This window comes from Bufo bufo, chromosome 6, assembly GCF_905171765.1.
Source record: "Bufo bufo chromosome 6, aBufBuf1.1, whole genome shotgun sequence".
In the NCBI taxonomy this organism is placed as follows: domain Eukaryota; kingdom Metazoa; phylum Chordata; class Amphibia; order Anura; family Bufonidae; genus Bufo; species Bufo bufo.
The window spans coordinates 286754721-286767034 of record NC_053394.1 but is presented as its reverse complement, the minus strand read 5'-3'; the positions used below and the strand labels follow the sequence as shown (position 1 = coordinate 286767034).

Below are 12314 nucleotides of genomic sequence, written 5' to 3'. Positions count from 1 at the left end.
CTGGAACAGGCCACTGTCACATATTTAGGCCCAGGCACCCAGGCAGAGGAGAGAGGTCCCGTAACAGAGAATCTGGCTTCATGTCAGCAGAGAATCAGTCTTCATGTTATAGCAGAGAATCAGGCTTCACGTCACCCACCACTGGAACAGGCCACTGTCACATATTTAGGCCCCGGCACCCAGACAGAGGAGAGGTTCATTCAACTTTGGGTTGCCCCGCAATATAATGGTAAAATAAAAATAGGATTGAATGAGGAAGTGCCCTGGAGTACAATAATATATTGTTAAGGGGAAGTAGTTAATGTCTAATCTGCACAAGGGATGGACAGGTCCTGTGGGATCCATGCCTGGTTCATTTTTATGAACGTCAGCTTGTCCACATTGGCTGTAGACAGGCGGCTGCGTTTGTCTGTAATGACGCCCCCTGCCGTGCTGAATACACGTTCAGACAAAACGCTGGCCGCCGGGCAGGCCAGCACCTCCAAGGCATAAAAGGCTAGCTCTGGCCACGTGGACAATTTGGAGACCCAGAAGTTGAATGGGGCCGAACCATCAGTCAGTACGTGGAGGGGTGTGCACAGGTACTGTTCCACCATGTTATTGAAATGTTGCCTCCTGCTAACACGTTCCGCATCAGGTGGTGGTGCAGTTAGCTGTGGCGTGGTGACAAAACTTTTCCACATCTCTGCCATGCTAACCCTGCCCTCAGAGGAGCTGGCCGTGACACAGCTGCGTTGGCGACCTCTTGCTCCTCCTCTGCCTTCGCCTTGGGCTTCCACTGGTTCCCCTGTGACATTTGGGAATGCTCTCAGTAGCGCGTCTACCAACGTGCGCTTGTACTCGCGCATCTTCCTATCACGCTCCAGTGTAGGAAGTAAGGTGGGCACATTGTCTTTGTACCGGGGATCCAGCAAGGTGGCAACCCAGTAGTCCGCACACGTTAAAATGTGGGCAACTCTGCTGTCGTTGCGCAGGCACTGCAGCATGTAGTCGCTCATGTGTGCCAGGCTGCCCAGAGGTAAGGACAAGCTGTCCTCTGTGGGAGGCGTATCGCCATCGTCCTGTGTTTCCCCCCAGCCACGCACCAGTGATGGGCCCGAGCTGTGTTGGGTGCCAGCCCGCTGTGAACCTGCTTCATCCTCATCCTCCTCCACCTCTACCTCTTCCTCCTCCTCGTCCTCCTCGTCCTCCAGTAGTGGGCCCTGTCTGGCCACATTTGTACCTGGCCTCTGCTGTTGCAAAAAACCTCCCTCTGAGTCACTTCGAAGAGACTGGCCTGAAAGTGCTAAAAATGACCCCTCTTCCTCCTCTTCCTCCTGGGCCACCTCCTCTTCCATCATCGCCCTAAGTGTTTTCTCAAGGAGACATAGAAGTGGTATTGTAATGCTGATAACGGCGTCATCGCCACTGGCCATGTTGGTGGAGTACTCGAAACAGCGCAACAGGGCACACAGGTCTCGCATGGAGGCCCAGTCATTGGTGGTGAAGTGGGGCTGATCCGCAGTGCGACTGACCCGTGCGTGCTGCAGCTGAAACTCCACTATGGCCTGCTGCTGCTCGCACAGTCTGTTCAGCATGTGCAAGGTGGAGTTCCACCTGGTGGGCACGTCGCATATGAGGCGGTGAGCGGGAAGGCCGAAGTTACGCTGTAGCGCAGACAGGCGAGCAGCGGCAGGGTGTGAACGCCGGAAGCGCGAACAGACGGCCCGCACTTTATGCAGCAGCTCTGACATGTCGGGGTAGTTGCGAATGAACTTCTGCACCACCAAATTCAGCACATGCGCCAGGCAAGGGATGTGCGTCAAACCGGCTAGTCCCAGAGCTGCAACGAGATTTCGCCCATTATCGCACACCACCAGGCCAGGCTTGAGGCTCACCGGCAGCAACCACTCGTCGGTCTGTTGTTCTATACCCCGCCACAACTCCTGTGCGGTGTGGGGCCGTCCCCCAAACATATGAGTTTCAGAATGGCCTGCTGACGTTTACCCCGGGCTGTGCTGAAGTTGGTGGTGAAGGTGTGTGGCTGACTGGATGAGCAGGTGGAAGAAGAGGAGGAGGAAGCTGAGTAGGAGGAGGAGGAGACAGGAGGCAAAGAATGTTGCCCTGCGATCCTTGGCGGCGGAAGGACGTGCGCCAAACAGCTCTCCGCCTGGGGCCCAGCCGCCACTACATTTACCCAGTGTGCAGTTAGGGAGATATAGCGTCCCTGGCCGTGCTTACTGGTCCACGTATCTGTGGTTAGGTGGACCTTGCCACAGATGGCGTTGCACAGTGCACACTTGATTTTATCGGATACTTGGTTGTGCAGGGAAGGCACGGCTCTTTTGGAGAAGTAGTGCCGGCTGGGAACAACATACTGTGGGACAGCAAGCGACATGAGCTGTTTGAAGCTGTGTGTGTCCACCAGCCTAAATGACAGCATTTCATAGGCCAGTAGTTTAGAAATGCTGGCATTCAGGGCCAGGGATCGAGGGTGGCTAGGTGGGAATTTACGCTTTCTCTCAAATGTTTGTGAGATGGAGAGCTGAACGCTGCCGTGTGACATGGTTGAGATGCTTGGTGACGCAGGTGGTTGTGTTGGTGGTACATCCCATGTTTGCTGGGCGGCAAGTGCCAACGTCCCTCCAGAGGCGGAGGAAGAGGCCGAGGCGGCGGCAGCAGCAGAAGATTCCGAGGCGGCAGCAGCAGAAGAGTTAGCAGGGGGAGCCTGAGTGACTTCCTTGTTTTTAAGGTGTTTACTCCACTGCAGTTCATGCTTTGCATGCAGGTGCCTGGTCATGCAGGTTGTGCTAAGGTTCAGAACGTTAATGCCTCGCTTCAGGCTCTGATGGCACAGCGTGCAAACCACTCGGGTCTTGTCGTCAGCACATTGTTTGAAGAAGTGCCATGCCAGGGAACTCCTTGAAGCTGCCTTTGGGGTGCTCGGTCCCAGATGGCGGCGGTCAGTAGCAGGCGTAGTCTCTTGGCGGCGGGTGTTCTGATTTTGCCCACTGCTCCCTCTTTTGCTACGCTGTTGGCTCGGTCTCACCACTGCCTCTTCCTCTGAACTGTGAAAGTCAGTGGCACGACCTTCATTCCATGTGGGGTCTAGGACCTCATCGTCCCCTGCATCGTCTTCCACCCAGTCTTGATCCCTGACCTCCTGTTCAGTCTGCACACTGCAGAAAGACGCAGCAGTTGGCACCTGTGTTTCGTCATCATCAGAGACGTGCTGAGGTGGTATTCCCATGTCCTCATCATCAGGAAACATAAGTGGTTGTGCGTTAGTGCATTCTATCTCTTCCACCCCTGGGGAAGGGCTAGGTGGATGCCCTTGGGAAACCCTGGCAGCAGAGTCTTCAAACAGCATAAGAGACTGCTGCATAACTTGAGGCTCAGACAGTTTCCCTGATATGCATGGGGGTGATGTGACAGACTGATGGGCTTGGTTTTCATGCGCCATCTGTGCGCTTTCTGCAGAAGACTGGGTGGGAGATAATGTGAACGTGCTGGATGCACTGTCGGCCACCCAATTGACTAATGCCTGTACCTGCTCAGGCCTTACCATCCTTAGAACGGCATTGGGCCCCACCAAATATGGCTGTAAACTCTGGCGGCTACTGGGACCTGAGGTAGTTGGTACACTAGGACGTGTGGCTGTGGCAGAACGGCCACGTCCTCTCCCAGCACCAGAGGGTCCACTAACACCACCACGACCATGTCCACGTCCGCGTCCCTTACTAGATGTTTTCCTCATTGTTACCGTTCACCACAATAAGAAAAATATTATTCGGGCCAATGTATTGAATTAAAATTCAGGCCTTTTTTTACAGACACCTAACACTATCTGGCTATCTATTTAGGTACCGTATTACACTAATACAGGCACACCAGTAATGACAGATTTAGCTGAATATAGATGTGAGGCCTATTTTTTAGGCGCTGTGTGACAGGTATACGTTTAATCACAGAATTAGACTTGGATCTGCACTGTAGCGTGTGTGTTAAGTTTTTCAGAATGACCCTATCAGCACCTTGAATCTAATATACCCTTTTAGGGATAGATTTAAAGTAGGCCTGATACAGCAGAAACCACTAATTTTGAGAATTGCAAATTTGGGAATTGTTTTTCAACCCAGAACAAAAACTGTGCTTTTACGGTCACTAAAAATAACTTGACCAGCTAAAACAGTACTGATTTGGATGAATATAAATGTGAGGCCTATTTTTTAGGCGCTGTGTGACAGGTATACGTTTAATCACAGAATGGCCAATAGTAGGCATGGCTGTGATGGCCTCTTGGGGCAAGTAGTATGACGCTTGTTGATTGGCTGCTTTGCAGCCTTTCAAAAAGCGCCAAGAAAGCGCCGAACACCGAACCCGGAATTTTACGAAAATGTTCGGGTTCGGGTCCGTGTCACGGACACCCCACTATACAGTTCGGGTTCGCTCATCCCTAGCCACTACCACTCCTATCCTCTGCACCAGCTCCACTAAGGCTCGCTGTACTTGCACATCAGACAAATTGCACTGTACACAGTCGAATTTAGTAAATAACATCAGGGTAATAGCGTTTTGCATAATAGGGTGACCATCCTAGAAACACTGGGGCAGATTTACTAATCCTGCCTAATAATTAGACATTTATTACAGCACTCGTGCTAGATGATAAATCTGGCACATCTTTCTATACTTTTGTCTAAGTTTACACTATCTGCCGCACATTGTCATTCAGCCACACCCATTTTTGAATGAGGGACAAGAACACTTAAGGGGTTTTCCAGGAGTTCAATAGCCTATCTTCAGGATAGGTCATCAATATCTAATCAATAGAGGTCCAACACCCAGCTCCCAGCCAATCAGCTGTTTGAAGAAGCCACAGCACTCTGGTGAGCACCGCGGTCTCCTCACAGTTTACCAAGCACAGTGCCATAGATTGTGTAAGTGGCTGTGCTTGGTATCGCAGCTCAGCCTCATTCACTTGAATGGAACTAAGCTGCAAATAGGCCATGTGGCCAATAACAGTGACATCACTGGCCTAGGAAAAGGTGTCATGGCCTGTTTAAGCAACTGATTGGTGGGGTGTCAGGAGTCCGAAGTCCTACCGATCAGATATTGATGACCTATCCGGAGGATAGGCCATTAATATTGCTGTCCCGGAAAACCGGTTTAATAAACTTGATGCATAATCCCATTTGAGCCAGACATCTGTCACATTTTCCTGTAGCCAATACTACAACCAACATTAAAGGATAACATTTTAGCATTTGTTAGCATTTGTTAGCATTTGTTACTGCTGCAGCAGCATTATGCATAAAGCAATCTTTAGTTTCTTCACATACCACCATTTCCCTTGAGTTTTCCCCTTAGTTACAGCTTTCTTGAATACTACAATATGAGGATCTTCTCAAGATGGCTCCTTTGCCAGTTCTCTGATGCCAAAACTGCTTTTCCTCACTTCACATACACACTTGCTGTACCCAGCAGCTTCCTGCCAGCCAATCAGATTGGATTACTGAGAGACACGCCTCCTCACTCTAAAGCCTAATGCAGGCATGCAGTGTGAAGGACCGCCGCTCTGTCTTCTGTTTACATTAAGTTGGGAGACAGACAAGCCATAGCAGCGGTCTTTTAAGGGAGCAGTGGAAAGGGACAGGAGACATTAATGAAAGCTGTTATTATAAGGTAATTACAGATCTTTTAGCAATCAGGTATACATGCCTAGCTCTAATAAACTAGCAAATAAAATAAAAAATGACAGTTATTCTTTAATAGACAAGTTGGTCACCTGCTCCCCAGTGAATGTTCCTATCTATTTGCCTTGTAGCCGGACTAGATAGAGGTTATGGAAACAGACACATACCTGTTTCCCTCTGATGACACGAAATAGACGTGAATTTGTATATAGCTGAACCTATAATACAAACAGAACATTATTAGGAGACACAAAGCTGTAAATGAAGCTGATTGGTGGAGCTCAGAATGGTTTGATTACTGCAGATAATGGACAGAAATATTATCGGGATAACCTAATATAATACAAAGGAGATTCTATATAAAGATCAGTACATACTGGTCAGTTCACTACATAATAAGAAGACAAACCCCATATGGATCGAGCTGTAGCTACTACATACCTTTTTTGCACATACATTTTTTTTTTACCAGGCACAGTGCCGTACATTTGGCAGTGGCTGTACCTGGTATTGCAGTTCAGTTGTAGTATGGGAACAGCCACTATCAGATGTATGGAGCTCTGCATACTGAATGACCAGTGTAAAAAACCCTAGTCCAGTAAATGCACCTAAATCCATAGCTCCAGAAGAAACCAATGTTGGCGAAACTCAAGTTGGGTGATTGTAGGTTGCTATGTGAAGTTTCACTTGTACTGCATGCGATTGAACAACACTTCAAAAAAGATCCTGTTGTTGTTGAATATGTCATTGCACTACGCCAGTTCGCTATCATTTTATTCAATAGCGGTGTTGCTAAACCAACAACTGCAGGGAAAACTGCTGATCTAATTGAATGTCTAAGGCCTCATGCACACGGTCGTTGCTGGCCGTGGCCCATATTGCGGCCCGCAAACATTGGGTCCGCAATATGCAGGCATCGGCTGTGCGCTCATCGCATCACAGATGCGGACCCATTCAATTGAATGGGTCCACAATCCAGAGCTGCAATGCAGTACAGAGGCACGGAACCCCACGGAAGCACTACAGAGTGCTTTTGTGGGGTTTCTGTCCGTGCCTCCGGATTGCGGTCCCCAATGCACGGAACGGCCGAACAACGGCTGTGTGCAAGAGGCCTAACAGCAAGATTGCAAACTGGGTCTCTGGACACTGGAGGACAACTGACACCTTCTATGTGCTACTGGTTGATTTAGAGATTTAAAATGGGGTTTCCAGCTCCCAGATATTAATGACATAGATGATCAATTTCAGATTGGTAGGGGTGTGATAAATGGAACCTTCATGGATGCGCCACCGCCGGAAACACACTGGACAGAGCCAGAAGCAGACATCTCCATCCACGGCTGTGCAGGCATACTGCAGCTCAGCTCCCAGTCACTTGAGCCTCACCAATATGATATTGGTTGGGTAATGTGGAAGGATGGGAATAGTGATGGGCAGTCTTTTGGGAGATTTTAGCACACGGGGAGGGGGGGATGGTTCAAGGAATGCTATGAGACATGAAAATAATGATGTCAGTCACAGAGTTTAATGCACAAGGACAGACTGGAGAGATAAATGATGACTGGGGCACTGCAGAGAAATGAGGGAGAGCTGGATATTTTCTGGAACAGTGAAAAAATATAAATAAGGGGGGCGGGGGGGGGGGGGGGGGGTTGATGGCAGATATTATGGTTGACAGTAGAGTATTGTAAAGTGAACTTTGATCCTGCAAAAAAACTCTTGCTTTCCCATTTAGTGTCTCCAGGGGCCCAACAGTTAGTCTACATACAGTACATCTATGGACTAGGAATGGAAACATAGATCCCTATACAGTATAGATACCACACAGCCGTAGAAACAAACACTGTCTCCCACTATGTCACCCACGTCTCCATGATCAACGTCTGAGGGCTGAATGATAAAGTCTATATCAGGGATGGATCGAATAGTGAACAATTTTGGAGCCATTTGAGTATGGAGTCAATCTGAATTTCATTAGTATCAATAGGAAACAATACAAAAAGTTAGCATTTGTACTTTTAAATTTTACTTACTGCTCCAATATCAACATAGTTCGGGATTCCAATGACCAGGTCTACAAAATACCAAAGTCAGACAAAATGAGTTTGCAACCAGAGAAATCATTTGTAGTCTGTTCTACAGCTAAGTGGGAAAAAAGATTATTATAAGCAAACTGGAAAAGGGAGTGCGTTTGGATCCCAAGTGTACATTGCAAATGGTGAAATCAGCGTCAGAAATCCACAGCACGGCAATGTAATTTAAAAGCTTTGAACACCTTCAGGGAGAATTTTATTTAATTTTTTTTTCAATATCTTTATTAATATATAAAAAGAGAATTTTGAGTAAACACTCAGCATAGTTAATACCTTTTTTCCTTCTCCCTCTTCCCCCAACGCAACCCCCCTCCCCCCCCCACCCCGGCCCTGTGATGCGTCCACCCTCCCCCCCTGACCCCCTTCAAGAAAAAGAAAGGGGCAGGAAACAGGGGGAGAGAGAGAAAAGAAATCAAAAATATTATAAAATATTACAATCAATCAGATCTTCCAGCCATACCATATCTTAATCCACTTCTCATCTACATCTCTCTGCCTATACAGAATCTGTTCATAATTTTTTACCTTGTTAACTAAGTTTATCCAGGTGTTTAGTTCTGGGGTATGCCGAGCAAACCAGGTACGGCTGACCAAAATTCTAGCTAACAGCAATATCCTACCTAGAAGAATCTTTTGATATTTATGACTACTTATTATGGAGAAATCATTCAGCAAGAACACTTGTGGCTCAAAGGGGATTCGTATTTTAAGTTTGTAAATAAAAAAGTTATTGATGCTATTCCAGTATTTTCTAAGTTCTGAACAAGTCCAGATCATATGGAGGTAATCCGCACCTAAGGTATCACATCTAGGGCACTTGGATGTATCTCTTAGCCCACATTTGTTTAGCCATATAGGGGTAACATATAGTCTATGACAAATACTAAACTGTACTAGAACATGGTTGAAATTATGGGATTGTGAACCTAAATTAGCAAAGATATTCCCCCACCCTGCTCTTCGTCCTGGGGACTGTGTATCACAAAACCGTGCCTTAAGTAATAGTTTATATATATTTGAAATCTTAATTCTTAGGAGTGTCGTCCCTGTCCAATCATTTAAAAAGCATGAACTATCTACACTCACCTAAAGAATTATTAGGAACACCATACTAATACGGTGTTGGACCCCCTTTTGCCTTCAGAACTGCCTTAATTCTACGTGGCATTGATTCAACAAGGTGCTGATAGCATTCTTTAGAAATGTTGGCCCATATTGATAGGATAGCATCTTGCAGTTGATGGAGATTTGAGGGATGCACATCCAGGGCACGAAGCTCCCGTTCCACCACATCCCAAAGATGCTCTATTGGGTTGAGATCTGGTGACTGTGGGGGCCATTTTAGTACAGTGAACTCATTGTCATGTTCAAGAAACCAATTTGAAATGATTCGAGCTTTGTGACATGGTGCATTATCCTGCTGGAAGTAGCCATCAGAGGATGGATACATGTTCTCATTCTGTTTACGCCAAATTCGGACTCTACCATTTGAATGTCTCAACAGAAATCGAGACTCATCAGACCAGGCAACATTTTTCCAGTCTTCAACAGTCCAATTTTGGTGAGCTCGTGCAAATTGTAGTCTCTTTTTCCTATTTGTAGTGGAGATGAGTGGTACCCGGTGGGGTCTTCTGCTGTTGTAGCCCATCCGCCTCAAGGTTGTGCGTGTTGTGGCTTCACAAATGCTTTGCTGCATACCTCTGTTGTAACGAGTGGTTATTTCAGTCAACGTTGCTCTTCTATCAGCTTGAATCAGTCGGCCCATTCTCCTCTGACCTCTGGCATCCACAAGGCATTTTCGCCCACAGGACTGCCACATACTGGATGTTTTTCCCTTTTCACACCATTCTTTGTAAACCCTAGAAATGGTTGTGCGTGAAAATCGCAGTAACTGAGCAGATTGTGAAATACTCAGACCGGCCCGTCTGGCACCAACAACCATGCCACGCTCAAAATTGCTTAAATCACCTTTTTTTCCCCATTCTGACATTCAGTTTGGAGTTCAGGAGATTGTCTTGACCAGGACTTCACCCCTAAATGCATTGAAGCAACTGCCATGTGATTGGTTGACTAGATAATTGCATTAATGAGAAATAGAACAGGTGTTCCTAATAATTCTTTAGGTGAGTGTATATCCAACATTGATTTATCATCCAGACTAAATAATGCTGACCGCAACTGAAAATACCTAAACCAAGAGAGGTTTTCTACATTATGTGATAACTCCGTGAACTACTTAATCCCTCTATCCTTAACTACTTGTGAAATGTAAAAAATCCTATTCTTTTGCCAAAATTTATCCGCTGCTATACCATCTAACATCTGTAGATGAACGTTATGCCAAAGAGGCGTGAATGTAAGTGAACCCTTTACCCTCAACCATATTCTAGTAGTAGCCCACATTTTAGAAAATAATTTTATAATCTCTTTATAACCCCGCTCTTGGCTAATCAATAGTCCAGATTCCAAAAGAGTAAATATGTTATTATATGAATAACTCCCTACTAGGCTCCTTAAAAGTGCACTATTTTTCCATTTGTAACACATCAATAACTGGGCAGCAATAAAATAACCTTTGAAATAGGGGAGGTTTAAACCCCCATATTCCAATGGTTTGTATAGATGTTCCAATTTTAACCTGACTCGTTTTCTTCCCCACACTAAATCATTAATTATTCTTTCCATAAGTTTAAAATATTTCTCTTCTATCCAGGTAGGTGTATTCCTGAGCACATACAGAAATTGTGGTTGGATCACCATTTTGACCAGTGAAACTCGATCAGCTCTAGATAGAGGGAGTTTCAACCAAATCCCAATTTTTTCTCTGGTTTTCGATATTAATGGGATCAAATTGAGTTGGACAAAGTTTTAAACCCTGGGCGATATCATCCAGCCCAAGTATTGATAAGTATCAACAACATCCAACTGAATTATAAGAACCTCCTTCTGGGGTAGCGGGTCTATTAGCATCAGACTGGTCTTAGACCAATTTATATGAAAACCAGATACCTCACCAAATAGTTTAACCATTCGGATGATTCTTGGGAGGGTTATTTCCGTGTGGTCTATAAAAAAAAAGAACATCATCCGCATATAAGGAGATACGATCTTCCACTCCTAATGTTCCAAATCCTTTAACTTGATCATCCTGCCTAATGGCCAGAGCTAGGGGCTCGATGTAAATATCGAATAACAATGGAGAGAGTGGGCAACCCTGGCGAGTACCTCTATTTAGATCAAAACTAGTAGTCAGGATCCCATTAAGACTCAGTTTCTCCGTAGGGGATCTATACAGTAATTTAAGGATATTTATAAATCTTTCCCCAAAACCCATCCTTGTCAGAACCCTCCAGAAGAAATGCCACTCCACCCTGTCAAAGGCCTTAGAGGCATCCAATGACAGGATGGAGCGAGCGGTCCCCCCAGGGGCCTGTATATTGGCAAAGAGCAGATGGAGATTGTGATGCGTGCCCTTGTTTTGAATAAAGCCATTCTGGTCCGGATGGACAATGGAGGAAATAACCCTAGAGAGCCTTGTGGCCAAAATCCTTGCGAGGAGCTTTACATCTGCATTAAGCAGTGAAATCGGTCTATACGATCCCAGATCTGAGGGGTCCTTGCCTTTTTTTGGAATAATGTTATTACGGCTTCCATCATTGAATCTGGCAGTTTCCCATCCTCCACCAATTCAGCAAAGACCCCCAACAATCTAGGGAGAATAAACTCCTTGTATTTGCTATAAAATTTATATGGGAGTCCATCTGAACCGGGGGTGGAATTACCCGAACATAATTGAATTGCCCCCTAAAGTTCCTGAATCAAGAAATCTACCTCAAGTGCTTTCTTTTGGGCCACAGTAATAGTTGGAAAAACAATACCATCGAGATAAGAATCCATCATTTCATCTGTAATCTTAGATTCAGCTTTATAAAGATCTGAAAAATAATCCAAAAAAGCTTTTTCTACAGAACGTTGTCCACTAACCATCCTACCATTGGCCAGTCGGACATTATCTATATATTTTTGGGATTCTTGACTCTAGATAGAAGTTTCCCAGGTCGCCCTGACTCTGTAAAATGTTTTTACCCCTTAAAAAATAAACTTTGTTGGGCCTTGTCCAACAAAAAGTTAGAGTATGCTTGTGTGGTCTTCTGCATATTTTCCCTGTTCTCCTCTGTGTTATTTATATAACAGGATTCTGTAGCTGACACTAGTTCTTATAAGTTTTTCAGTTTTTTCCCATACTCCTTTCTCAGGTTCGCAATATTACTGACCATTATTCCCTCATATAGGCCTTAAAAGTGTCCCATACCACCTGGATTTTTGCTGAGCCATAATTAGTGTCCCAAAATCGGTTAATTCCATTTTGTATTATTTCATGTCTCTTTATTACTGATAACCAATAAGGGTTTAATCTGAATGGGGGTCTCTCTATGTATTTCTCATGGGTCAGACAAAGTTCAAGAAGTAGCGGTAAATGGTCCGAGAATGACCTTGTCTCATACTTCATTCGTTTTACAAGTCTCACATATTTTCTATTCATCAG

At 45.5% G+C, this 12314-nt stretch overlaps 1 protein-coding gene across 2 annotated transcripts in view; it reads right to left on the bottom strand.

The window, feature by feature from the left end:
• ITGA2B (integrin subunit alpha 2b) overlaps nucleotides 1-12314 on the bottom strand; it is a 130784-nt gene that overhangs the window by 58443 nt on the left and 60027 nt on the right. For both annotated transcript variants that reach the window (XM_040435903.1, XM_040435904.1), the window contains exons 10-11: nucleotides 7709-7749; nucleotides 5843-5893 (exon numbers count right to left, since the gene is read on the bottom strand). In XM_040435903.1, coding sequence (XP_040291837.1) covers nucleotides 5843-5893; nucleotides 7709-7749 — 92 coding nt within the window. The remainder of the gene's footprint in view (nucleotides 1-5842; nucleotides 5894-7708; nucleotides 7750-12314) is intronic.